General features: G+C 38.4%; 1 protein-coding gene across 2 annotated transcripts in view; it reads left to right on the top strand.

The window, feature by feature from the left end:
- The window catches only part of PGGT1B (protein geranylgeranyltransferase type I subunit beta), a 44,475-nt gene that overhangs the window by 6,230 nt on the left and 11,741 nt on the right, over window positions 1-26,504 (top strand). The window contains exons 2-5 of one of the 2 annotated variants that reach the window (XM_080362963.1): window positions 1,671-1,789; window positions 11,024-11,091; window positions 19,440-19,591; window positions 22,370-22,502. In XM_080362963.1, the coding sequence (XP_080219089.1) occupies window positions 1,671-1,789; window positions 11,024-11,091; window positions 19,440-19,591; window positions 22,370-22,502 (472 nt within the window). The remainder of the gene's footprint in view (window positions 1-1,670; window positions 1,790-11,023; window positions 11,092-19,439; window positions 19,592-22,369; window positions 22,503-26,504) is intronic. The other variant, XM_080362964.1, reaches the window with a different exon arrangement.

Raw genomic sequence — 26,504 nt, 5'->3', positions numbered from 1 at the left:
ATGTCTTTCCTGAACTGAGGGGCCCAGAACGGAACACAGTACTCCAGGTGTGGCCTCACCAATGCAGAGTACAGGGGAAGGATCACTTCCCTTGTCCTGCTGACCACGCTATTTTTGATACAGGACAGGATTCCATTGGCCTTCTTGGCCACCTGGGCACACTGATGGCTCATGTTGAGCTTCCTGTCAATTAATACCCCCAGGTCCCTTTCTGTCTCACTGCTCTCCAGCCACTCTGTGCCCAACTTGTAGCGCTGCAGCGGGTTGTTGTGACCAAAGTGCAGCATCCCGCACTTGGCCTTGTTGAGCTTCATCCCATTGGAATCAGCCAATTTTTCCAGTCTATCCAGATCCCTCTGCAGAGCCCTCCTGCCTTCCAGCAGGTCAACACTCCCTCCCAACTTGGTATCATCTGCAAATTTGCTGATGATGCTCTCAGTCCCCTCATCTAAATAATCAGTAAAGGTGTTAAACAGGACTGGACCCAGCACTGACCCCTGGGGACACCACTAGTGACTGGCCGCTAGCTGGATGCAGCCCCATTCACCAGCACTCTCTGGGCCCAGTCCTCCAGACAGTTCTTAATCCAGCAGAGAGTGCACTTGTCCAAGCTATGGGCTACCAGCTTTTGCAGGAGTATATTATGGGAGACAGTGTCAAAGGTTTTGCTGAAGTCTAGATAGACCACATCTAGAGCTTTCCCCTCATCCACTAGGTGGGTCACCTGATCATAAAAGGAGATCAGGTTGGTCAGACAGGACCTGCCCCTCCTAAACCCATGCTGCTGGATCTGATCCCTTGTCCGTCCTGAAGGTGCTGTGTGATTTCATTCAGGATGATCTGCTCCATAACCCTGCCAGGCACCGAGGTCAGGCTGACAGGCCTGCAGTTGCCAGGGTCAGCTTTGCAGCCCTTTTTGTGGATTGGGGTAACAAATAACCCTCAAAGAAGGTGTTGGTTAACAGGTATAGTAGCACACGTTTATGGAAGGAAACGAGCTTTGGGCAAGAAAGACATTCCGCATGCTAGCTACTCTACTCCTGTATTCGATACTTGGATTTGACATGATGAATTTTAGATGTTTAACTGAGTTAGTCATCTAGGCTCCTTTATACCAAAGGACAAGAAATAAGTACGTCTAGAAGATAATTAATCCTGTGTAACTATTTATACATGGATTGGTTACAAAGGAAGCCTTGCTGTTCAACACCTAACTACTAAGCGTCTGAGACTGGGTTTGGGAGACAATGAGAGACAGTTTACTGCAGTTCACAGTTACCTTGCACGTAGTGCATATTTAGGGAATTGTTCATATAAGAGTTCATCACAGAGAACTTGTGTTCCGTATGTTAATAACCTAGCTTATAGTGGTGTGTGTTTGTTTTTTTCAGACAAGCAGGCCCTTAGGTTAACATCTGAATCAACATATCATTCCTATATAAAAGGAGGTGTGGCTTATATGAAAAGACTTGTTGAGAAAGAGAAGTGTTTACAGTACAAAGAACATAATTATGTCCAGTAGATAAATTTCATGCTTTCTGAGTTAGGCTCTATGTGTTGCACCACTGTCAAAGCCTGAGAATTCGTAGATATTTCTGTTTCTGCAACAGTTTGTTAATTTCCCCATGATATTTACGGTGGGAAGTGTAAGTCTTATCTTTTTCTTTTAGGTTGACAATTGCATTTTTCGCGCTCTCTGGTCTGGATATGTTGGATTCCTTAGATGTGGTGAACAAAGATGATATAATAGAATGGATTTATTCCCTGCAGGTCCTTCCCACAGAAGACAGTGAGTGAGTTTTTAGTTTTTTTTTTAATTGATATTAACATCTTTACTTTTGCTTTTCACCTGGGGAGTACTGGGATGGCTCTTGGTTTTTATAAAATACAAAGTTGACCTTCCTAAAGTGCTGTCCTGATAATTTCAAGTAGTAATATAATGCAAATTGTAGAAATAGATCCTTCTAAAGTAATAAAGCTAGAAAAACTGATTAGTTTGCCTTTTTGTGCATACAGGTTGAAGCCATGAGATTAATTTGAAGACCATATAGAATAGTAATGAAGTTGTACCTTCAAGCATTTCAGAGGAATGTGTCACCTGGTTCTAAAATAAATGCATATGTTACATAAGTGTTAAAAGTCTGATAGTGATCATCTTGACTTCCACTAATTGTAGCTTTGCCAGGAGCTCTGAGCACAAGTAGATAAATTTCATGCTTTTGGAAGATGGGAGGTGTGAGTGTAAGATGAAAAAGGGATAAACACAGTTCCTGCTTTACAATGAAAGATCTTTCCTTGGATCCGTGAAGGTTGAATTTGCATGAGATTTTTAGAAACAGTTACTGCATCCTAGCTGCCGTAAGATGGGAAGGTACATAGCAGATCCAGCCTGGGGAGGGAGCACACAAGTGTCCCTTTCCTGGTGACTTTGCAGACGTCAGGGAGGTGCAGTTTCTGTGGGCTAGGTGGAATTGGCTATTTTTTTCTGTGGCAGGGCAGGTGAATGGCTAATAGCAGTGGGGGGGATGGAAGGGAGGGACATGTGGGCAAGGCACTGCTGTTTTGTGACAGGAGGTGCTGGCGTGTTAAGTGCATGTGTGTGGGGATAGCTCTAGACTGGTCTCTAGAGAAGAGGTAGTTCCAGGTACCCATCCATAAAATCACTAACATATCCTTTGTATGCTAGATAATTGTAGACAGAAAATTGTGCATTTCCTCGTAATGTCTAGTCTATTATGTACTACAACTTAAGTCTCTTCCCTACAAACAGTATTAGGGAAATAAAAGCAGTTTTATGAAATAAATATATGAAAGTCAAGATTGTTGATGCTTGATGTTTGCCGTAAAAGTGAAATTTGCAAGAAGAGAGATTACAATAGACATTTTTTTGTTTCTTTGATAGTATGCACTCATTCTCAGTGAGATTTTTTTTATACCTATCCAGTGTTTGGAAGAGTCCCATTGTCACAAGCCTCCTAGGGAGGGCTTTGTAAATCTCACTATCCAGATGTGGAGGCTAACAGAACAGAGCACAGCTCAGATGTGCTGCTTCTTATCTAGCTATCATTCCATCAGAAGATTACAGGACAATAGTTTTGCAGAGGGTACTTTTGGCAGTGTATTCTGTGCTTTTAAATAATAAATTTCTCCTTTTTACCAAAAGAACAAACTTCCATCCAATACTGTATTATTGTATTGCATTGTAAAAACTCTGTTCATCCTAAGTTGTCTTGCTTTTGGTAATAACACTATGCTGTCTGGTCATTTAACCTCTAAAACTTCAGCATTATTTTTATTCCATTTTTACTTCATCTAATGGACAGCAGATAATGCAAGATGTAAATTATAGCAACAGCAGCAAGTTGAATACTGGATAACTAAATGTTCAGAAGGGAATATATACGTCTCAGTAATGTCTACTTGCAATAAAACCCCAGGCAGTGCTACAGGCTAGGGAAAGAGTGGCTGGAAAGCTGCCTGGTGGGAAAAGATCTGGGGGTGTTGATTGACAGCTGGGTGAATATGAGTCAGCAGTGTGCCCAGGTGGCCAAAAAGGCCAACAGCATCCTGTCATGTATCAGAAATAGTGTGGCTAGCAGGACTAAATAAGTGATTGTGCCACTGTACTTGGCGCTGGTGAGGCTGCACCTCGAGTACTGTGTTCAGTGTTGGGCCCCTCATCATAAGAAAGACATTGAGGTACTAGAGAGAGTGCAGAGGAGGTGACAAAGCTGGTGAGGGGCCTGGAGCACAAGTCTGATGAGCAGCAGCTGAGGGAACTGGGGCTGTTTAGCCTGGAGAAAAGGAGGCTGAGGGGAGACCTTATCGCTGTCTACAACTACCTGAAAGGAGGTTGTAGCATGGAGGGGGTTGGTCTCTTCTTCCAAGTAGCAAGTAATAGGACAAGAGGAAATGGCCTCAAGCTGCACCAGGGAAGGTTTAGATTGGATATTAGGAAAGGGAGGTTTAGATTTGGTATCACGGAAAGGGTTGTCAGGCATTGGAAAAGGCTGCCCAGGGAAGTGGTGTAGTCACCATCCCTGGAGGTGTTCAAAAGGCATTTAGATGAGGTTCTTAGGGACATGGTTTAGTGCTAGACCTAGGTTATGGTTGGACTCGATGATCCTGAGGGTCTCTTCCAACTGAAATGGTTTTATGACTTTGTGGCTTTTCAATCCTGAGCGTGTGTAGTATTTGTTAATGGACAGCCTCCGAGCAGTAGAGCTCTGACTCCCTCTTTTGGCCTGTTTGAAGAAGTAGCTGAACTCTGGTAGGCTGTAGCAGTGAAGCTTTTAGTTTCAAAATGTTTGTGGATCTCTAGTTAAAAGATTGATAGCTTGATGCATCAGAATCTTTCCATGTTAAAAAATTATCTATCTGTTTATCTATCTATCTGTCTGTCTGTCTTTACTCTGCTTTCAAAGAAGCATTCCATTGCAACTTCTTTGACATGCTTCTGATAAACTACTATTTCCAGGGAAAATTTATTTTCAAACTTTTATATTATAACACTGTTTTATTATGTAGGTTCTGGAATGTTGAATTCCTATAATCTTGCCCTAAGTAACTGTATTGTACTTGATATAAGTCTTCATTACTTTTGGCTCTGGGACTGAAAATCTATTTAAAGCTTATATTTTAAATTGGAATATAATGTTACAGAATCTTGGTTCTTTGTTTTTGATTGCATCACTGGTTGAATTCTTATCAGAAAAGTAAGTTCCTCTGCTGTTCATTTTTGTCCCTCCAAAGCTTCCATATCTATAGCATTTAATTTGATTTTTATATAAAGACTTTTTTTTTAAGATGGCAAATTCAAATTATTTTGAGAACTACTACTACTTTACAGTAATTTTTTTTTTTTTTCCAGTAGATGGGAGACAGAACAGTCAATGTTAATATCTGTTTATTTTTATCAATAACTGTTAATAGAGAGGTACTGTCTGGGACAGAATTTTTTTTTTCTCTAATAGCTCATATGCTGCTGTGTTTTGGGTTCATGACTAAAACAGTGTTGGTAACCCACCAGCGTTTTAGCTGTGCCTGCGCAACATCAGGGGTGTCTCTTTTTACCCCTGTGCACCCTTTCTTCTTCTGCAGATGCAGCCAGGACAGCTGACTCGGGATGCTCCATACCATCTGACACCATGTTCATCAGTAAAAGCTTGAGGAAAGTAGGAGAAAGGGGATGATATTTATGGCAGTGGCATTTGTCTTCCTGAGTAACCCTTAGGCATGCTTTCTGGGACATGGCTGAATACCACCTGCCTGGCCAGTGGGAAGTAGTGAATGAATTCAAAGTGAATGAATTCAAATTCGTGCCTCGCTTTGCTTGTGCCTGCAGCTTTTGCTTCTCCTATCAAACTGTTGCTGTCTCGATCCATGAGTCTTCTCACCTTCCCACAGAAGCGGGAAGTGAATGGGTGGCTGTGTGGCTACATAGCTGCTGGTCGGGGTGAGCCCACCTCAGCAGGATGTTACAGAACTTGGTAGAAAATTGAGAATGTAATGGTTTAGAATTCTTCTTAGAATCTTACAGTATATTAGGATAGTTTTAGGTAACGTGTTTGTATTTACTGGTATGTAACATGTCTGATGGCTAATCAAAGCTTCAATTCAGAGGTTTGTGACCTGTGACGTTTTTGTGCGAAACTAAAGAAAGCTCATGAATGCAAAGCAGTGATATTTTGATCTTGCTGAGCAAGAAAGCCAATATATACTCTGTGAGTCAAATTGAAATGCACTGAAGGAAACTAAAGATTAAGATCTGTCAGGACAGGCTGTGTTCTTCTGTGGGTTTATTGTAGTTGTGATTCAAATAATGTCCTTTAAGTACCATAATTACAGCTCAAGTGTTTTAGAGACTGATTGCACACGAATTCTAATTAGGGAATGGCGTCTCACGCACTGCAAGCTGACCCTCACTTGCTGACCCTCACATACATCTTGCTGTATTCTGCTTTTTTGGAGGGCCCCTGTATTCTCTTAACTCAATAGTGTGGCTTTATATTCCATTGATTTTAGCCATTATTACTTTTCCTTCACTTCTAGTAAATACTCTGCTTAGGTGCGTGACTAATACATCTGTTTTGTTTGTGTGTTCACTGCAGAAAGACCTTGCTGATTTCCTTTAGAAAAAAGTTGAAATCTTGAAAAGAAAAACCTTTTTTTTATTTTGAGGAGAATATTGCTCTTTTAGAAGCCGTATCAGAAACTGTATGTATTTAGGCTGAGACCTGCTTTTTAAAGTGTCAGTGAAACTGGAAAAAGGTTGACAGAAGACCCTGTTTTAACTGCTTGCTCTTATGATTCTTGCCATGTTAAAGCTTTGCAGTTTTTCCTCTAATAAACTAGCTCCTAGACGGAATTTCAAGTTTATTTCAACTGTTGTAAAGTGCAGCTCTTAGTAATGTGAGAAAGATGTATCTCAGTTTCTTGCAGCTGATGTTTAGAAACAGTTCAGTGCTTTTGAAAGACAGTGAATCCAGAGCTCTGTACACAAGTAATGCTAATTACAAACAGCACAGGCACACTTCTTGGCCATATTCGTCCTTGGCCATATTCATTCACCATCTGCCCCTGTAGCAACTCTGGCACTTATTTGACCCTGCTTGAGAGTTGGTTTAGCTTGTTTAAGTGGCAGAAAAGCATGCATTCATTTAAAGCACACATCTGTTTATCTAACGTTAGCTTTGTGTTGCGTGGGTGAATTGTTCTGGCTGGGAGCACTGGTGCCATCCCGGCAAGGGAGAGGGAAGAAGGTTGTACTTACTGACAGGGGGATGCCTCACTGGCTTTGCTGTATTAAGAAATGTCAACAAAAGGAGAGCTGAGACAGATTTCATTTGTGGGTCTGAACTTAAAGGGCCTGTGCATAGCAGGCTGAATATCATTGTACTACATCAGGGACCTAAAACTTTCTTCTGTCAAAGTCTAAGCTTAGATTTGTAGTAATGCTTCTTTCTTCTTTACTTGTGTATCAGTACTGAAAAAAAAAGCATAAAACGTGATTGACTGTTTTGAGGTCATGGTTACATGTGAGCTTCCTGATCACAAGTTTCTTCAGCAGAAATACAAATTTTTCTCCAACATGACCTTCTTTAATGGCTAATTTTGATGTATTTATCTGGATGTATAAAGGACTTCTGTTTTAGAGAATGCAACTTTGCATTTTATGACATATTCTAATGCTTTGATTTATAAGTATTATTTTTTAGCACTAGTTCAGTAAGAATTGCTTATGCTTACTTTTTCTAGATGTATTGGCTGTGTCAGCCTATGTTAAAGCTGTGATTTTTTTTTTTTTTGTAGTAGAATTTTAATGCTATATGTAAACTTCCTTTTGTACTTGGCAAAATGAGAAAAGCCTGGGAACCAGAGGAATGCATAGGAAAACCTGAATGGGAAGAATTAGTTGTAAAAGTTATCAGTCATCCCATGGAAGTCAAGATAAATAATAAGCATGTCTGTTTGTAATAAATGAGCTCCAAGGATGAGCCGTCTGTGGTCATCGCTTGGAGCTCTGTTACATGTCTTAGGGACTTTCTGGCTTACGTACAAGTAAGTAACATGGTTTTCTTCACAGGAAACTCTAAGCTCTTAAGTGTGGAGTCTTTTTGTTTGGGGAAAGGGTCAGTTTTCTTTATCATAGAATGTCGTTAGTTGGGAGGGACCCACAAAGACCATCAAGTCCAACTCCTGTCCCTGCATATGACAACCCCACAGTTCACACCGTGTGTCTGAGTGCTTGTCCAGTCTGTTCTTGAACACTGTCAGGCTTGGGGCTGTGATACCTCCCTGGGGAGCCTGTTCCAGTGCTCCTCCACCCTCTGGGGGAAGAACCTTTTCCTGATGTCCAACCTGAACCTCCCCTGGCACTTCCTGCCATTCCCTCAGGTTCTGTCTTTGGTCACTAAAGAGAGATCAGTGCCTGCCCCTCCTCCTCCCCTTGTGAGGAAGCTGTAGACTGCGCCCCTCAGTCTCCTCCAAGCTGAACAAACCCAGTCACATTAGCCTCTTACAGCTTCCCCTCCAAACCCTTCACCAACTTCTGTTGTCAGAGTTTTGAAAACTTGTGAAAAGCTTTTCGGGGTGTGTTTTGTTCAGGTTGTAATGGTCACGCAGCGATTGATGAAACATTTATTTGGTTTTGCTCTGTCTTAAGGTCTTTGAGAAAGTGTTTAATATACTGAACTATGAAAGTGAACACTAGGTGGTACCATTTCATAGCTGCAGTTGTACTTCGTGCTTCAAGGGACTTTGCTGGAGCTGAACTGGTCACTCCAGCCGTTTTTTACAAGGGGTATAAACTATGATCATAGCGTTTTAATTAGGGTGGGTTTAATTTTTAATTCTGTTTTTGATTCTGTGTGCTGTTTGTGGTTCAGGAAAGTAGGCAAGAGTTTGATTATCTCTCCTAAGCTATTATGTAAGACAAGCATGAATACTTTGCAACAAAATAGTAAAACCAACTTCACAGAAGGTGAGGTGATGTGCATAAACTGAAAAACAGTGTTGTTTTTTTCCAATTCCCCTTTAATTCCCATTTAGTTTTGAAGTTGTATGTTCACAAGAAGCTAAAAAAAAAATTGAGACATGACGTCAGTGTGCCAGCCATCTGATTAGAAATGAGCTGTTTTCACTTCCTGTTTTAACACTTCCTCTATCAGCTCAGCAGTCTGTTTTTCAGTTCAAGAACTGTAACTAGAAATTTAGCATTTCACTTGTAGTACTGCAGGTCTAGGAAGCATCTGTTATATGCACATTAATGACACAGTTTTTTTGTTTGGAGGAGGGAATAAAATTATCTTCAACGATTTTGCAGTAGTAAGGACATTGAGGAGCTGTGCTGTTCTTCTGTTTTTCCTAGGAGCCTCTGCGTAAAGTCTAGGAAAGTCACTGACATAAAGCATCAAAATAAATTTTGAGTCACTGATAGCAATACAGTTAAAAAACCAACATTTTAAAATTATTAATTTGTTTTTATTTGGTAGCAGTTTAATAGTACAAGAAAAGTTTAAAAATATTACATGAAAATTGAACAGCTAAAGGGAATAATCAGTCCTGATTTTATTCATGTACTTTATTTTAAATCTTTCTTTTTAATAGTAGCTGTCAACTCAGAAGCCAGTTGAAGTGACCGCCTAAGAGCACACTGCACTTGGGTTTCATACTGTTATTTCTACCTTGGTAATGAATTATAAACTGCAGTCTAAAAGGCTGTGATGAGGATCAGTCTTTCTGGGATCAATATCTCCATCTAGCAACTAGCAGATGAGTTCTGTTTGACTGCAGAGCTGTCCTTATTGTGTCACTTTTTCATTTGCAGCCAGCCAGAACAGTTGTGTGCTAGTAGGCTAGCAAATGTTTTCTGGATGAAGGTTTTCCACCTTAGTGCCATTTCAAAGTGAATTTTTTAGTTCACTTGAGCACTTTAAAACACAGATTCATTTTTACTGAAAATGGGCCAAGTGAATGATGATTTTTCCACAATGTCACTTAGGAAATCTGTTCCTCCTTGTACTGATTTGTTCACATTGTGTCATTTTTCAAATCATGATGCTTTTTGGGCAGTGTCCTTCAGGACTTTAGATTAGTCCATAAGACTAATATTTGTTGTGCTTTCCAGAACGTGTTGCAACATGAAATACAAGTCTTTGACTCCAGGAGCTAGTGTTCTCCGCTGAGATTTATATTATAAAAAAAAATAAGTTATGCACTTTTTTGTCTACAAATCCACATGCTTTTTCTGTTTCCTCCTTGTGAATATGACTATACATAGTAGTTTTTAGTGCAGGTTGAAATGAACTTCATTACATTTGCAGTATTATCAAAAAGTATTTCTGATTGGTAGATGGAGGAAGTTGAGAATTGCAGATTTTTTTCTGTTAAATAATTCATTCTGCGTAAATTAAATCCAAAGACTTGTCTGTTAGAGAAACTTGCATACTTTAAGCACATTGAAGTACTTAAGACTGATGAAAGCTTCTAGTTTCAATGTTGCATACATGCAGAGTGTATTTAAAATTACAAGCTAATGTGCTGATAAATGACACCAGACCTGGTAGACCACATTGCAAAGTGGGTTTTTTTAGGACTTTCAGTTTTATAGCTATTCTTCTTTGGCTAGTCTGGTGTAATTTTCCCTAATCTCACAAAGATTTTTAGATTGAAGGCTGAAGAGTTTAAAAATTAAAAAAAAAAAAAGAATTTAAGAACACTCAAGTGCTGTTTAAGTTCAGGGTGGTACTCAGCGCTCATTAGGCCATTCACTTTCAGAGACTGAGTGAAGTAATTGAGTTTTTGACCTGCAGAAGCAGATGTGAGCGCTGCAGACCTGTACTGAGCTCTAGACAGTGTCTGGTGCACACGTCTGTGTGCTGTGTGCTGAGGCACGGTGACACATATAATACTGAATCTCTAACAGAAATGTTTGATAGCTATGATGTTCATGTACCTCTGTTTTGAGTGAGAGAAAAATGTCTCAAATTAAAACTTTACCTTTCACTCCATTTCAGCTATTTCACTCTGACAGTATTGAGTTAGACTGGTGCTAGCTTAAAATTGCAGACAGTTTGTTTGTCCTTGTACATGTTGCAAAGTGTCTTAAAACAATTCTGCTTGGGAGCAGACGGCATTCCCAGGCAGGAATCCAGAGAGGAAAAAAATCTGTTAACTCTAGGCACTTTTTCAGGGGAGCAATCTTTTTTTTGGTTTTGTTTTTTTTGTTTTGCTAAGCATGGAAGACAATTCTGTGCCGATGTGAACATTGTATTTCCACCAAATAACAAAAATCTGTTGCTTTGTTATTACTGCAGGATCAAGTTTGCATGTGCTTTTTTTTTTTTTTTTTAATAATCAGATTGATTAGAAACTGAGGTTAGGAACATAGTGAAAGACACATGCAAACTCTAGTAATACTGTTGAACTAGCAAGTCTTGATCTGGACTAGAGAATTATGGTTTATAATGCGTGTTTCAGCAAAGCAAGTTAGTTGAGTCTTTATTTTTTTTTATCTTTCCAGGATCAAACTTGAATCGCTGTGGCTTCAGAGGCTCTTCATATTTAGGGATGCCATTCAATCCCTCCAAGGTCAGTTAACTGTGTGTGTGTGAGGGGGAAATATTTGCAATTAGGCAATAAAGGATCTTGTGTCTTTTGTATAATATTAACTGCATAATTATGGAATGTCTGAAAAACAAAGATTTTTGCACTGCTAGTAGACTGAAACCTTTGCGGAACTTCTAGAAACATGTAAGAAACTTGCTAAAATGGTATTGCCTGGGTTTCCAGGGCAGTGAAGAAATTGCCATACAAATTGTGGCTTGTCTCAGTACACTCTCCCACTTCCCTGATGTAACTGAAGTAGGTAAATTTCTCTAACACAAGAACTGTAACCTGGTAGAGAAGGTTGGAGTAGCTCTGTATTAAGTGGTGCAGAACATGCTCTTCTTCAGTATTCCTCTTCCTGTGATGAAATGTGTATTTGGTTGCATTTGGTACCCACGCAAACAAAGGCAAGACTCTACTCACCCCCACCAGTCATGACCATAACAGAGGATGCTTTGAAGCCCATGAAACTGATGTTCAAGAGAGTTATATCTGTATACAAAAATAGAGTGTCCATAGTACAAGAGAGACGGGAGGTTCGCAGAGGCTTCTAAAGATGGTATGGAAGGATTGATGTGGTTGGAAGAGGGAAGCAGAGACCAGGTTGCAGGAAGGACTGTGAAAGAGGTACAGTAGTTCTATGTTTGATGGGTGAAAAATCCAGAGGAGCTCTAAATCATCACCAAGTATTTGATTTTTGTAGTGGACAGATAAACAAGTTTTTAAATATAAATGAATTAATTAATCTTGGAGTCCGAAACTGAAAGCAAGGAGGGACATCTGAAACAATCATGACTGTAGTTGAGTGTAAAAATGCTTGAACTAACTTGAGTACAAGGAGAGTACAGCAGCCTAATTTGTGCTTAGTTTTGTTTACTCTTAACAGCTTAACTTCATGCTTCTGAATAACTTGTGGGAATGTTAATCTACATTGGAGTAATAACTGCATAAGCCTTTTGCATAGCAAGTCAACCAAGTACTCATAGCAGTAGTATTCAGAGGTTGCACTTTCTAACAAGTGAAAAATAACAGTGAAGAGGGTTTTTTTATATCTCTGCACAGGGTGCTACAGCAGCATGTGACAGGAAAGGTAATTTGTCTCTTGGCTTTTTTGGTATTCTGTTTCACGCTACAGATGGTGTCTGCAGAGAGCTTGAACTGTAGTAGCAAGATGAATTCATCAGCTGTTTTAATTGGAATTAACCTCAGTGGCAATCCAACCACCCGCTGAGCATGAAGGAAAAAAGGAAAACTTCGCTTAAAACCTAAAACAATTTGGGATATCTAGTGGTGAATTACTGGGATAGTTTGTTAAAAATAATGTTTTAAAACAAAACAGTATACAATAATTTCAGTACAGTTGTATAGGCAAAGGTTGGTTTTACTCATAAGGAAGATGGTTGTCTTTGCTAAGTCACCTAAAGTGGTTGAGGTTGTCATGCTGTTATTGTGGCATTGACAGTATTATAAAATGAATGAAGACATTAATTTTACCAAATTAAGATAGTAAAAATGCAGCAGTTGTGTTTCCTGACAGGCTTGGGTCACTGCCATGTGGTATAGTACATTAAATTAGCGCATACTTTTTAGAACCTTTTTCAAATCCTTCCCAGTGTACAAAGCATGATGAATGAGTTCTGGATATAGTTCTGAAATCTTGTAAAGGCCCCTAAAGAAAAGAAGTCTGTTAAGATTGGCAAAGCATCATTGTTCCTTCATAGTCCTTGCTAGTGTTTTAATTTAACTTTCAAATTCCAATAGTGCATGCTTCATACTTAAAATTCTCTTTTCAGGAAATGTGTTGTGGCTCATCTTGGCCTCATAATGTGTTAGCCAATCTGCAGAAAGGGCGAAGGAGTGGAATCATGTAACCTGTGTAAATCAGTTACAGATCATTTTCTGTAGAAAACTGTTTGCACATGGATGTGCTTTCCATTCAAGCATTGCAGTACTTTTTTCAGCGCATCTGCATTAGAGGGATCAGGTCGGCTTGTTTAATTGGCATACAAAGGTTTAAAGTATTTCCAGCACTATTGCCCTAAACTGTTCTGAAATAACTCAGAAAAAAAGACTGGAAATCCACTGCGATGACTTTGAATTATGTGTAAGTTCTTTCCAGTTTTCTTTATTCATCGTTTTATATTGTTCTACTAAATGTATGTCTTGATAACTTTTGAAAAAGCTTGTAAATGTTTTGGATTTGCTTTGACAGTTACTATTTATTACATGACAATACGATTATTTCATTGTTGAACTCCAAGAAAGTGCAATACTGGAAGTAGCCAAATCTCTTCTGTCACTAGGGACCCTTCAAAATAATAGAATAAAGCAAGTGATATGTTAATTTCCAACTTTACTAAATGTTATCAGGATAGCCCATTTGTTTTTGGTTTGGGGTTTGGTTTTCTTAGCTGTTAACCCTTCCAGTGTTTGATGGTAGTGTCTGTGCAGCACTTGGGCCTGTAGCAAAAGTGAAGCAAAACCCTTTCCACTTGACCAGCTCACCACACGGAGCCTTAACAAGCCTCAACAGTCTTAACCATAAGCAAAGGCTAAGAGTGCTGCTTCTATCACTGCATTTAAACGTGAACATTTAAAATTATATAATTATTTTTTGTAAATGGCTCAAGCTTCTTCAGTCTCTCTGGTTTGGTGTTATTTGAGTTTAAATTAGCCTTTTAAATTAGGGTGAACAGTCTCCTTAGAATTTCAGATTAACCTAGGTCTTTTAAACCCCTTGAAAGTGTTACGTATCAGTTTTAGGTGCTAGATTTAACAAGCCAATACCTGGAACTTTAATGTAAGATAGAGGTAAATAACATATGCTTTCACTTGGTTAAAAAAGGATCTGTTTTGTCTTCCTGACACAATATTGTACCTTCTCAAGACTGAGACAATCCATGTTTGTAACACTGGTCAGATGTGAGAAGATTTTTTTGAAAGTGGGACTCTTGCCTGCCTTCGTAGGAGTATGTTTAGTAGCATTCTTTATTAATGTTCAAGAGATATTGCCTGTGCTTTCCAGCAGAGAGTTCTCAGCCCTCTCTGCAGTCATCAGGAGGAGTTGTCAGTGACCATGAGTTATGTTTAAGTAGCTGTTCTGGATAATGTGATAGGGAACATTATCGTGTCACTGAACCAGGTTTTAATGTTTGAAAGCTTCCCCTCACCTTTCATCTTCAAGTGTTAATTCTTCTAAGGAAGTCTCAGATGGTCCATACAATGATGGTAGCAGCCATAGAGCAGAAGTGTTTTACTCCATTGCTGAGAGCCAAGTGAATCTGTTTTCTGTTTCACAAAAGGTGAAGTGTGTAGAGAGAACAGGACCTGGCCGTATCCCCACTGTTGTCTTCTCAGGGTATGTCTGTACCACTGTATTAGTTCAGGCCAGTAATGTGCTTGCTCCAAAAGAGCGTGGCATACAGACTGGACTCCTTTTGAATGAAATTGAACCAGAAGTTGCACTCTGAATGAACTTCCGCATTATTGGGCCATTAGTCCATGGGGCCACACTGCAGCTTGCACAAATTGTGAAATGCACCAGTGTGGCACTGGTTCTGCAGGACCCACTGTTCTTTCCTCCAGACCCTCTCCTTTTGCCTTACTCCTTTATGGAGACAGCTTTACAGGATTAAGTGTATTTCTTCTGATTGTTTAGTCTTAAGTGTTTAACAATCCATCCATAGTTTAACAGCTTTCATGTCGCTAGCTTTTGAAATGGAACTCCTGCCATTCTCAAAATAACTTCATTCTGTTAATCTTTGTGTCCTTTGCACATGAAGCTTACAGTTTGAGGTGATGGCAATAGTGGGTTTTTTGTGCTTAAACTGACAGTTTCCTTAGTTGCTGCTGTTGCTTTAGTCTGCAGCGTCTGTGAGGCAGAAACAGTTTTATTTCACTAAAAGTAGGCTTTGTTCATAATACAGAACTTTAAAAGTAGTTTCTTTTTACCAAGCCTGAGGTTGCCAGTTAAAAACCAGGTGCTTTGACTACAGTGTCTTTGATAAATTTGGGATAGACTTCTACACGATGACTGACTTACTTTGTCCTTCAAGACAGAGGCAGTCGAGCCACACTTCCTCCAGCCATGCAAATTTTAGACATATTAGCAATTATCTCATGAAACTTCTGAGACGTGCTGTAATTTTTTGCCTTTGGAGAAGCCATTCCAGTCCTGCTTTGTGATATGAAATTACCACATGACCATTTTTTACAAATGTCATTAATTCTCAATTTTCTGCAAAAAAAGTATTGTTTCTGTGGGTGTTGGGTGGGGTTTTGTTTGTTTTAATTGTTTCGTTTTCATTTGTGGTTTGTGTTTGTTTTGTTTTATCTGAAGTGTCCAGTTATTCTGATTGTTGTCCCCTCAAAGAAATCCTGTTACTTGGGTTCAGGTGTTTTATTCCATTAGTCTATGTAGTATATATTAGTGTGTGTAAATTTTGTTAAGTACTATCACAGTTAGCTTGAAATACTTACGTGGAGCTTAGAAGATAAAGTTAATTCTAGTACACTTCAGATTTGAACAATTATGATTAGCGTACAGAATATATTATTCTTGTATTTTCTGGTGAATATCTATTTTCTTTATTCTTTTTTAAGTCACATGTGATGAACAAAGATCTGTTAGGCTCTCAAAAGCTTCCAAAATCCCACAGTAATTACCTATATGAAACATAATTTTGGCCTTTGTGAGTAAACTTTGTAGTAATTCCTGTATGATCTCGTGTTTGATTCTGATACTTCTGTGTTTAATTTAGTTTTATTGAAATATTGGCTGTATCTGTTGGGATTTTTGGCTCTAAATCAAATGTTATCAGGATATTGGCTGCATACCAGTATGTTGGACCCTCTCTTGCTTTTACTGGCTTTTTAATAATTACATATCAAGATGTCTAGCAGTATATCAGCTTATCATAAAAGAATTTAATTACTTGCCACACGATAACCCTGTGGTGAAAGAAAACTATTAGTAGTAAAGGTAGTTGTGTGACCTACAAGCAGCTGTTTTTGAATGCTGAGACCATCTCCCCAGGTCCCCACATAATGATGTTTCAAAACCATGTATGCTAACAGTCTTTTCTGCATTACTTGTACCTAAATATTTGTTTGATGTTCAAGGACAGAAGTAGATGGCAGTGCTAATTTAGCTATGAACTTCATGGTTGTATGTAAAGGCAGCAGACACAACTGTTTGGTTTATATGCATCATACAAGTATAGTTTGTGCTCTTTACTAAAGCTATCAACTTGCAAAATTTTATACAGCTCTAGTGTTGCTGAAACCCTGCGTTTGAACAAGCAGTGTGCTCCTGCTACTTGTTGAAATTTCTGCATAGAAAAAGAAGTACAGATAGAATTTATACATTGTCCAGGTACTGTAGTGAGTGATAATATTTGTTTGATAAGGATGGTGTTATTTAGTTTCATAAACATAGAGTATATCTGCTTAAAACACTTTGTCTGCAGCATGTTTCTACTGCAGAGAGTGATGGTGTAACAAAGACCTGTATTCACTAAAAATAAGGGCCCAGTTATTTAGACATGTTTGTAGGCTACCAAAGCTTTACGGGCAGTGTGGAATTAGCATGGGTATAGAAAATTACAATTTAAAAGAATCTTGTAAAGCAGGAGTTTTCAGTTACTTTATGTTGACACTGTGTGAGAAATTGTCACTTGAAGAATTATAGATGTCTTAGAAAATTTCCTGAATATCCAGGTATGTTTGTAGCAGTTAAAACGTTTGGATTTTCATTAAAATGGTTTTAAAAAGCAAATCTGAATATCCTTAGAGTAAACCTTCTTTGCTTAGTGTATGTAGTCTTCCTCTGGAAATACTTTGGAAAGTAAAGATGAACCATTTCACTATATCTATTACTGTTCAGTATTCCTGATGACAGCATTAATTTGGAGATGGACTGCCTATAGAAGTGTGTAAACAGAGCAGTGGTGAACTCACAGACTGCGGCATTTTCAGTGTATTTGTGTGAAATGAGCAGGGGCAACTTCTGCCTCTAGTTTATGCCAGGTAGGGAGAAATTAAGTGTTCCTCTCATTCCAGTTTAACTTCAATTACATGGATGTTTGGAAGCCTAATTTTCTTTGTTGTTGCTCCTTGTAACTGCTGGGACATTTTGTAAACAGTTGGTCCTAATATCAGAGAACATTTCCAGATATTTTTCATTGGCATTTTTCATTGTGTCTTGGACATTGAGAATCCTTTTAGGGCAAGAACTGGTTCAGTTTTCGCCTTCTAGAATAGAGACCTGCTGTAAGTAAATTGTAAAATAAATTGATCAGTTATTTTAAACTGAATGCTTCTTTGTGTCAAGGCAGATTTGTATCACCCTATATGTCTGGATTTTTGGAGCAGGATTTTATATTTGAAATAAATCGATGAGTCAGAAGAGTTAAGTTGTTGATAATAAAACTTTTAAGGGAAAGGTATTCTGAGAAGAATATCTTTGGTTCTGCTAGATTTAAAATGCCTATAACTGGTATAATAGGCCATGTTATTCTTTCTGGGATTAAACCCTGTCATCCACTCAAATTAGAACATGTTTCATGACTGCAGTAGCTTTTTCTAAGCTGTTTGAGGGCACAGCTGTCCTTCATCTGTGGTGTGCTCCATGGGGAAGTCAGCCTCTAGGACTGGAACATCTCTCGCATGAGGAAAGGCTAGGTGAGCTGGGACTGTTCATCCTGGAGAAGGTTCAGGAGGATCTCATCAACATAAATACATAAACTGCAGGGGGGGTGCAAAGATGGCAGAACCAGGCTCTTTCAGGTGATACCCAGTGACAGGACCAGAGGCAGTGAGAACAGGCTTGATACACAGGAGATTCCCTCTGAACATCAGGGAACACTTTTTCACTGTGAGGGTGGCCAAGCACTGGCACGGGAGATGGTGTAGTCTCCATCCTTGGAGATACTCAAAAGCCATCTGGACTTGGTCCTCGGCACCCAAATCTAGGTGACCCTGCTTGAGCAGGAGGTTGGACCAGATGACATCCAGAGGTCTCTGCCAGCCCTTGCCTCTCTACGTTTGTGTGTGACTGGGAGATGTGGAGAGCAAGAGACAGATGGGGGCACTGGCAGCTCAGGGGTAGGTCTGGGAGCTGTTGAGATTTGAGCCCTCTTCTCAACAGGGAGTCCAGGGCTGGAAATGGAGCAGAGGAGTTGCAGCTCTCAGCACTCACTTCCTTTTTCCCTTTTTCTGTTGCATAGCTAGAGTTTTTTCAATGCTTCTGCAGCCACTTTCACCTTGTTTTCTGCCTCTCTTTCCCAACTGTGTTTGATTCCCTAGGGTGAGAATAGTCTCTTGCTGTCTAGTGGGTAATAAGTATTTTTTATTGCAGTTTCTTATTAGAAGCAAAGCTTTTTGGCTTTGAAAAGAAGCGTAAGTTGGCTGAAAAATACCAATTACACATAGCATAGTCTTACTTAATTTGTTTTTTGCATATGTTTTTACCATGAATTGCAAAATAAAATGGCGACTAGGCAATAATGCTAGTAAAATGTGATTTTAAAACTTAGTTGTCTGTGTTGCTCAGTATTGAAATAGCTTTTATCCTGTTTTAAATCGTTGTCTTCCAGTTGCTCTGTCTCAAGTATCTGAAGTTATCTTGTTGCATGTGGCTTCTGTTTTCATTAAATGGTAGAGTCCAGGATGTACCTATAAAATATTAAAAGGAAAAATAATAATTTAGTACAGCTGTATCAATCCCTGCCCATTATTGTAATTTGTGTCACGTGACTAGTCAGTATTTTACTCTCATTTTAGCTTCTCAGCTGACATCATTTACTGTGTAAATACTGTGTTTAAATTCTGATTATTTTAGAGTAGAGATTAAAGTAGATGAGAAGCTAATTTGATATTGCTTCAATTCACAGATTGCTAGTCATCCCTCACACTGCTTTCTACTTGTCAATCATTAGTTTGTAAAGTCTTTGTGCAAAGGACCTCCAGAGATTTGGCAGTTTAACAGTGCTTAGCCAGCTGCCAGGAAGCTGATGCCTGGTGATGCATCAGGATAAACTTAGGTACAGTTAAGCACATTCCATCTTTTTGCTGAACTCTTACATAAATATTACTCCTGGCAAAGATTTTTTCCAACTGACCAACTGTTTACAAGAGCAGCAGAGCTGTGCAGTAGCCTATTTGATTATAAAAGTTGGGTTAGATGCCTTCAGTTTAACCATAATGAGTGAAAGGAACAGAACTTCATTTACCTCTTAGTGGGGTTTGTTTGTTTTTTAATGAATGCTTGACTGTAATATAAGGTCTTACGATGTTTCAGTATTTTTGTCTTTTCCCTCTTTTTTTTCTAGGGCCCAGGTATGTCGCATCCCTATGATAGTGGGCACATAGCAATGACTTACACAGGTCTGTCATGTCTGGTTATTCTTGGAGATGATTTAAGTCGAATAAATAAAGATGCCATATTGGCAGGACTGAGAGCTCTGCAGCTGGAGGATGGAAGGTAAGAGACAATTTTGTATTCTGTAACTCTGGAAGGTTAATAGAAAACCCATATATGGAATGAAACATAAGAAACATGTTTTTTACAAAGTAGCTATATAATCTTTTCTTTCTATTAGAAAATTCTTTGGTGGGTAATCAATACCAGTCGTAGAACATGTGCCAGTTTAAAGGACCCAGTGCACTTTGTGTATAGATTTGCTTTTGCTTTTGGAGAATGAGGATACTTGCTTGCAAGATTAGATACTTACTACTGGAAAGTTAATTGATTGGTTTTTGTCCTGGGGATAGTAGTTTTTCTGCTCTGTCCTTCAGATAAGTGTGGTTTTCTGTGTTCATATTCTCCATTTTTTGCAGTGCCCCGGAACACTGTAACGATATTTGTTCTGCTTTGTGGGAGGATGGGCTTTATTTAGTTTTGAGTGATCCAGAATAACAATATACAGGATGAATTACCTTGTACATTTTTTGAAATAGGAGATAATATTACTCAACTTCATTGTGAGATCTGTCCTTTTTGTGTACATTTTTTATAGATGGTATATACTCCTCGATCTACTTCTGTTGGTGGGTTTGTTTGCTTGTTTTAAAGCAGGCTGAAACTGGTAGCTAATGAGAACTTCTACTAGGGCTCATGATCTGTCTGTGTTGTTAAGTTTTACTGACTGCCATTTTTTAAATAGTACTTTAAGAAATGCAGAATTATCCAAATATTGTTTCTGAAGGAATTATCTTTCAGTTCACAATGAAATTGCTGTCACCCTTTGTGAGTTAAGCAAGGTTTTGTTTTGGTCGAATGGCTTTGTGTCACTTAGACATGTTCTATAATTAAAACTTTTTTTTGCGGGAGCAACACAACTGTTAAAATGCAGTGTTGGGTGTGTTTTTAGAAAGAAAAAAAAAAACAAAACCAAACACAAACTCCAGAATGTAAGTGGTGAATATGAACTGTATGATATGTAGCTTTTTGTTATAAATAACAGCAGAGTGTGCTTAATGGGCCAGCTCCTGAAGTATGTATACAGATATATATACATGTATTGTTGATCTTCTGTAGTTTGCTGTTTCTTCAAGCACATGGAGGTGCCTGTTCCATGGCTTAAAGCATTTCTATTATATGTTGGGCTATTTTTGTTTTTAAAGTATATCGGAAAGGGAGGAGTTGCTTCCTAGCCACTAGCATCTTCAAATGGTTACTTGCCACCTTACCTGATTACACTAATAAGTTACATGCAATTAACCTCTTCTACATGTTTGTATCAAGTGTGGTTTTAGTGTACAGACTGAGAATTCTTATGGGTGATCCCAAGTTTTGTATTCTCTGTTGAAGAGTGCCAGCTAGCCCCTACAGGGGAGTGCTTTGTATGTCTCTGGTATAGAATTGTTACTTGGGCAGAAGTCAATTTCTAGTGTGACAGACATTTTTATACCTAGGAAAACCGCTTTTACTGTCCCAAAGGGATAGGACATTTGAAGGCCAGAGCTTGAGCTAACATCTTGGCCAGATGGATACGCTCACTGAAGGAAAGAGACATTTTTCTGGTGTCACCCTTGTATAAGTATGCTGGTTTCTAGTTAATAAAGGACAGGTGTGAATAAAAAGAAACGAGGAAAAGAAATTGAAATTGTATTATGTCTTTTTTCATTACGAATAAATGTGTGTATTTCAATTTCTACCTTATTTTAGCTGAATGTGATTTGAAGCGTTTGAATAACAGAGCAGTTGTCACCTGAGAATGGGGCAAGATTGTAAACCACAGTACTCACACATCTTAAGAAGTGTCTTGGTTTCACAGAATGTCCTGTGCCATGTCCAGAGAGCAATGGAATTCATCCCTATCTGCGCTGCAGAGAGCAAGGCCTGGCACCTTTGCAGTTAGGGGAGGTGAAAATATCTCCCAGTGAATGTTGAGGGCTTTGCTATGCAGGAAGATAATGGGTTACATACTTGAATTACAGGGTCAGGGAGGAAGCATCGTGTTGATGATAGTCATGCTTAAAAGACTCTCTTTAAAGTCAGAAGTACCTATTTTTCTTCTTTTAGAAGAGATCTGTCAGGAGGACTTATCAATGTTCTGTTGTGCTGGCTTTTTGCAAATAGTTGAGTGATCAGAATATACTGAGTAGCTTTTTGAACCAAGTGGAGGCTTGTCAGGCAGCAAATCAAGTCTTCATTTTAAGGGTCTCTGAAAGAGCACAGGATTGTATCTACCTAACCTAGCTACAACAAGTTTCAAATCTTGGTAGAGTTTGGAAAGAATATAGCCATAGGAAATCAAAAACTGGATTGAGGATAATTTTTACCATTTGTATTAGAAAAGGTAATAATAATAATTATATTTATGCATATACGAGAAACTGATCTTGGAGTCGCAGCCAGGAAAGAAGGCCTTGTGAGCTATTAAGATTTCTAGAAAGGCAAAGAATTCTGCCCCAAACAGTAAATCTTAAAATAATAATTCATCCATCAGTGTATACTGTGATCGGTGAATTTACGCGTTAACATCTTTGAACAAATAAATATCGGTGTCATTACATTGCTGGGAATAAAGTCATTCAGGCTCCTAAATGTTAATAGTTCTATTCATTTTGCTCGACTTAGTTAGAATCACATCATCTAAAAAGAAAATCTAGTGTTGCTTTAGGTTATATTTATGTGAATACTGTAAATAGAAGTAACTAATTTTTGAAGGAAAAATTACACAGTCCTCAAACTGTTTTTCATATTTTCTGATATAATAGGCTATACCGTGCATAATAACAGAAATGTTTCTTTCAGTTTCTGTGCGGTGCTGGAAGGAAGTGAGAATGACATGAGGTTTGTGTATTGTGCTTCCTGCATCTGCTACATGCTCGATAACTGGTCAGGCATGGATATGAAAAAAGCGATAGACTACATTAGAAGAAGTATGGTAAGTACTCACAAAGTGGCATTTCCTGCTCAATTTTAAAGTTACTAGCTTTATTTCTTAACTATAACTAAAAGGCCTCCATCCAAATTGAAGTATTGTAGTAATCTCTTTTCTGTTCCTCCTTTAGCAAGTTGAAATGAAAAAGTACATTGTCTTTTGTATTTGTATTTTCATTGTAATGTGTGTACTAGGAAGGTAATTTTATTTGGCGTATATGTTAAATTTGAGGTTTTTTTCTATTAAAACTCAAAATTGAGAGCAAGTTCTTGCAAACTGGAGCCTGATATTCCTATAACTTAGAAAAAGTGTATACATAAAGCACCACATCAATAAAATCCTCACATGTCAATGAACTGTAGTTCTGATTTTTAAATTAGATACAGAAACAAAGAAAAAAATAATTATTGACATCAGCTCAAGCTGATTAAATGTTTCCAGTCATACACTTCATTATTTATTAATTAGGTATTTGGAATGAAGGAAGATATTAGTATGTACACGTTTTTCTCTGTGTCTGTGCCAAGTTGTCTTCATATTTGGTTGAAGAAAAGAGTTTTCAGGTTTTTTTCATGATGTTTTCGTTAATTTAGTTGTTTCATTTTCCAATATTAAAAAAAATGTTTTTCAGAGAAGCTGAGTAAGCTTGAAAACTACAGTTTCCTGAATGAAGCAAACATACATAGTAAACTCTTCAGATCCACAAAAAAGAACCAAATTTATGATGACATACAACTTCTCATGTAAACCAGCACATTTTAGTAGTTGCTGCCAACAGTGAGATTGTAAAATTCAAGTGAGAAACAAGTAAAAAAGACTTAATCTCCTGCTTCAGACCAAAATGGGGGTTATTTTTTGTTTATTTCTTAAGGAGGTAGGTAGGTACATCACAAGAAGCTTTCTAGCACAGTGCAATAGACTGATTAGGCACATAATTTTATTCATGTTCTTTTCAAAAAAAATTAAAATAATCTAATTCATAGTTGGCACATTCATTACATTAGCCTGCAGCCTGGAATTCAGAGTATGAACAAAACTTTATACTATCACACCTACATTGCTTTTAATGCCTTTTAATATGTTTCTTCTCTGCTTATTCCCCCAACACCCCTCAGCAAGACAAGGGAGAGAGTAGGAAGAGCAAAAGCAAGAGAACTCATGGATCAAGGTAAAGACAGTTAGCTAAGTGAACAAAAGACTTAAAAACAAGTGATGAAAAGGCCATCAGGCTTTCACCACCTCCCACAGTCACACCAATGCCCAGCCAGTCTCCAAGCATCAGCTGCCTTAGAAGATACCTTGCTCCTCCCCACCCCTTCTTCTGCTATCCCAGTTTTATTGCTGAGCATGAGGTTAAAACATATGGAATATCCCTTTGGCCAGTTAGGTTCAGTTATTCTGACAGTGTCCCCTCCCAGCCTCTTCTTGACCCCCAGCCTTCTTGCTGAGGGGTGGTGAAGTGGAAGAAAAGAGAAAGCCTTGATGCTGTGCTTTTTGCTGATAGTCCATCTAACAGCTGTCCCCTAGAGCCCATGTCTCCCCCATTTCTGGGAGGTCAGCCTACGGGCCCATGAGCTTCGTCATCTTACTCCAGTTGGTACTCAGACCCCTTGTGTAAATGGAGTATTTAATATAGTAGGGCTCTTCATACTGGCAATGAGATGGTTAAGCAGAGTGTGACAGAGGTAAAGTAGTAAGTAGTAAGTAAGTAAGGTAGTAAGTAGCACTGAAAAGGTGAAGTGAGCATGAAACAATTGTTTCTCTCTAGAACAGGAACTAGAGAGCATCATATGAGGACATTGATAGCGCAGGCAAGTGGATTTTTTTTTTTTTTTTGAATGTTTGGAGCTTTGAAATGGCACTGGAGGTTTACTGTCTACAGTGATATTGAACCTAATTCATAGTTTGCTTCTAAAGCCTTAGCATTAGTCCTTGTACCTGCAAATTCCAAATGTTATGTTCCTACTGTGAAAATTGACACCACTGAAAAAAAAAAATGAAGCCTGAACAGAGCAAGACCTCTTGGAAGAGCCCGTAGTAATACTTCAGCTGACCAGTGAAATGATACTGGAGTCTGGACACGGTCAGAATCCAGAAGGTACTGTGACTTATCACAAAGACTGGGTCTTTTCTCAGCTAGCTCAGACAGTAACTCACAGAGATCCTGTAAGCAGTGTTCTGTAGACAGCAGTCTCCTTAGGACATGCTAAGGTGTAACAAGAAATACTATATTTTTGTGCACGTTTACTGTGAATTTGTAGAATGACTACACACTGTGTTAAGTAGGACATCTTCCTGGAAAGTGTTGGTTTGCTGTGAATGAATGCCCTGCAGAGTTGGTACACACTGATACACTAGTTGTGTCCAGATTTTCTGTGTGTGCACTGCTTGGCCAGACCAGCATTTCAGTGTGGTCACTCACTTGCAAGGTGTCTGGTACTTCTAGGCAAATACATGAATCCTGCTGGGTCACATTGTATTGTTGAAGATGTGTTTGGAGAAGTTTCAAACGCTTAGAGAGAAGCCCGTTGTGAAAATAATTTGAGAGTGGTGGTTGTTCCTTCCTCTCATTTGTCTCTTTCCATGACTATCCTTGAGATGTATTCCAGTTCAGTTACCTGTCATAAGAACCAAGTATTAATGTGTATTTCTTAAACAAATGCAATTAATGTGAAATGTGGTATCCAAGAATATTAGCTTGGTTTCTCTTGTTAAGATTTTGTAGATGGTGCTAAAAATAACATGTATATTATGTTCAAAGTAAATTCTCTTTTAGATTATTTCATTTGTTACTCCTTGTATAACTAACTATACAATGAATATTGCTATAGACTTTCTTGCAAATGCTTATTTCTGTTTTGCTACAATGTTACCTCATTCTAGTCCTTCCATTAATTATAAAACAAAACAGATTGTTACAAATAGTAAACATCTGTGACAGAAAGATGTGGTTTTGCTTGACTACCATAAGTCCTCATTTGCCCATAGATGAAGTGAGTGAGAGGTAACAAACTTTCTTGTTCAGTTACTCAAATCAGCATACATGAGAACTGCAACTAACCTGGATGAAGAGTAACATAAGTGGTTAAAAACAGTAATCTCTGTAATAAGCTCCTGGATTTTAAGCATATTCTTTGGAATTTGTTCTCTGTAATGGTGCAGTATCAGAATTGTTGCAGATATAATTCAGTACAGCTGAAGTTGGGAAGGGGTTTATGTAGTTAGGCTTGTTAACAACAGCAGAAGTTTGGAACATGAAACAATGGTGTTGCTTTATGCAAACAAGTAGCTGTGTTAAAAATAATTTAATCTTCATAAAGACTAGTTAGTTGGCCATTCACCACTTGACTAAAAAGTGTTTATACGCCACTGATCACAAAAATAGTTCTGGATCAGATTTATTGTCAGTAGGATAGTCAGGTTCCAATCACACAGTTTTTATCAGCCTGGGCTGATTTTTGGTTTTCTCATTTAAAAGTCAAATGCATCACTAATCAAAAGCAACAGACACTAAGATTATGAAATTTGGAATGACTTAAGCAAAGACAGACTCCAAAGTACTACTTCTTGCAACATTGCTTTTTTTACTGCAAACTTGATTTTTAGGTAGAAATATTCCTAGAAGTTTTAAGTATCGCATCTGTTTATTCTTGTATCATGGAGTCCTCTTGAAATGCAGCCATATGAGCCTGTTGATATAATTAAGCTGGTTATGCAACTTTTAAATCCCAGATGGATTTACACATTTCTGAGGACAATATTTAAGTATGCAGTTTTCATGTTGCAGTAGCCTAGAGCCTCTTTCCCATATAATTTCCTAGGCCTTTTCAAAAGGACAAAGAAAATAAAATATTTCCCCAGTTTTTTAATGCACACAGGTCTCCAAAGAGCAGCTGCTGTGTGTTAATAAATAGGCATCAGTCAGCCAAAGGTCAGCTATTGTCTATTTAAGTTTCAAGCTAATTGTACAGCCCAGCATAGTACACTGTCTGGGATGCACACTTA

This window comes from Nesoenas mayeri, assembly GCF_963082525.1.
Source record: "Nesoenas mayeri genome assembly, chromosome: Z".
In the NCBI taxonomy this organism is placed as follows: Eukaryota; Metazoa; Chordata; class Aves; order Columbiformes; family Columbidae; genus Nesoenas; species Nesoenas mayeri.
This window is presented reverse-complemented; position numbering and strand designations above follow the sequence as displayed.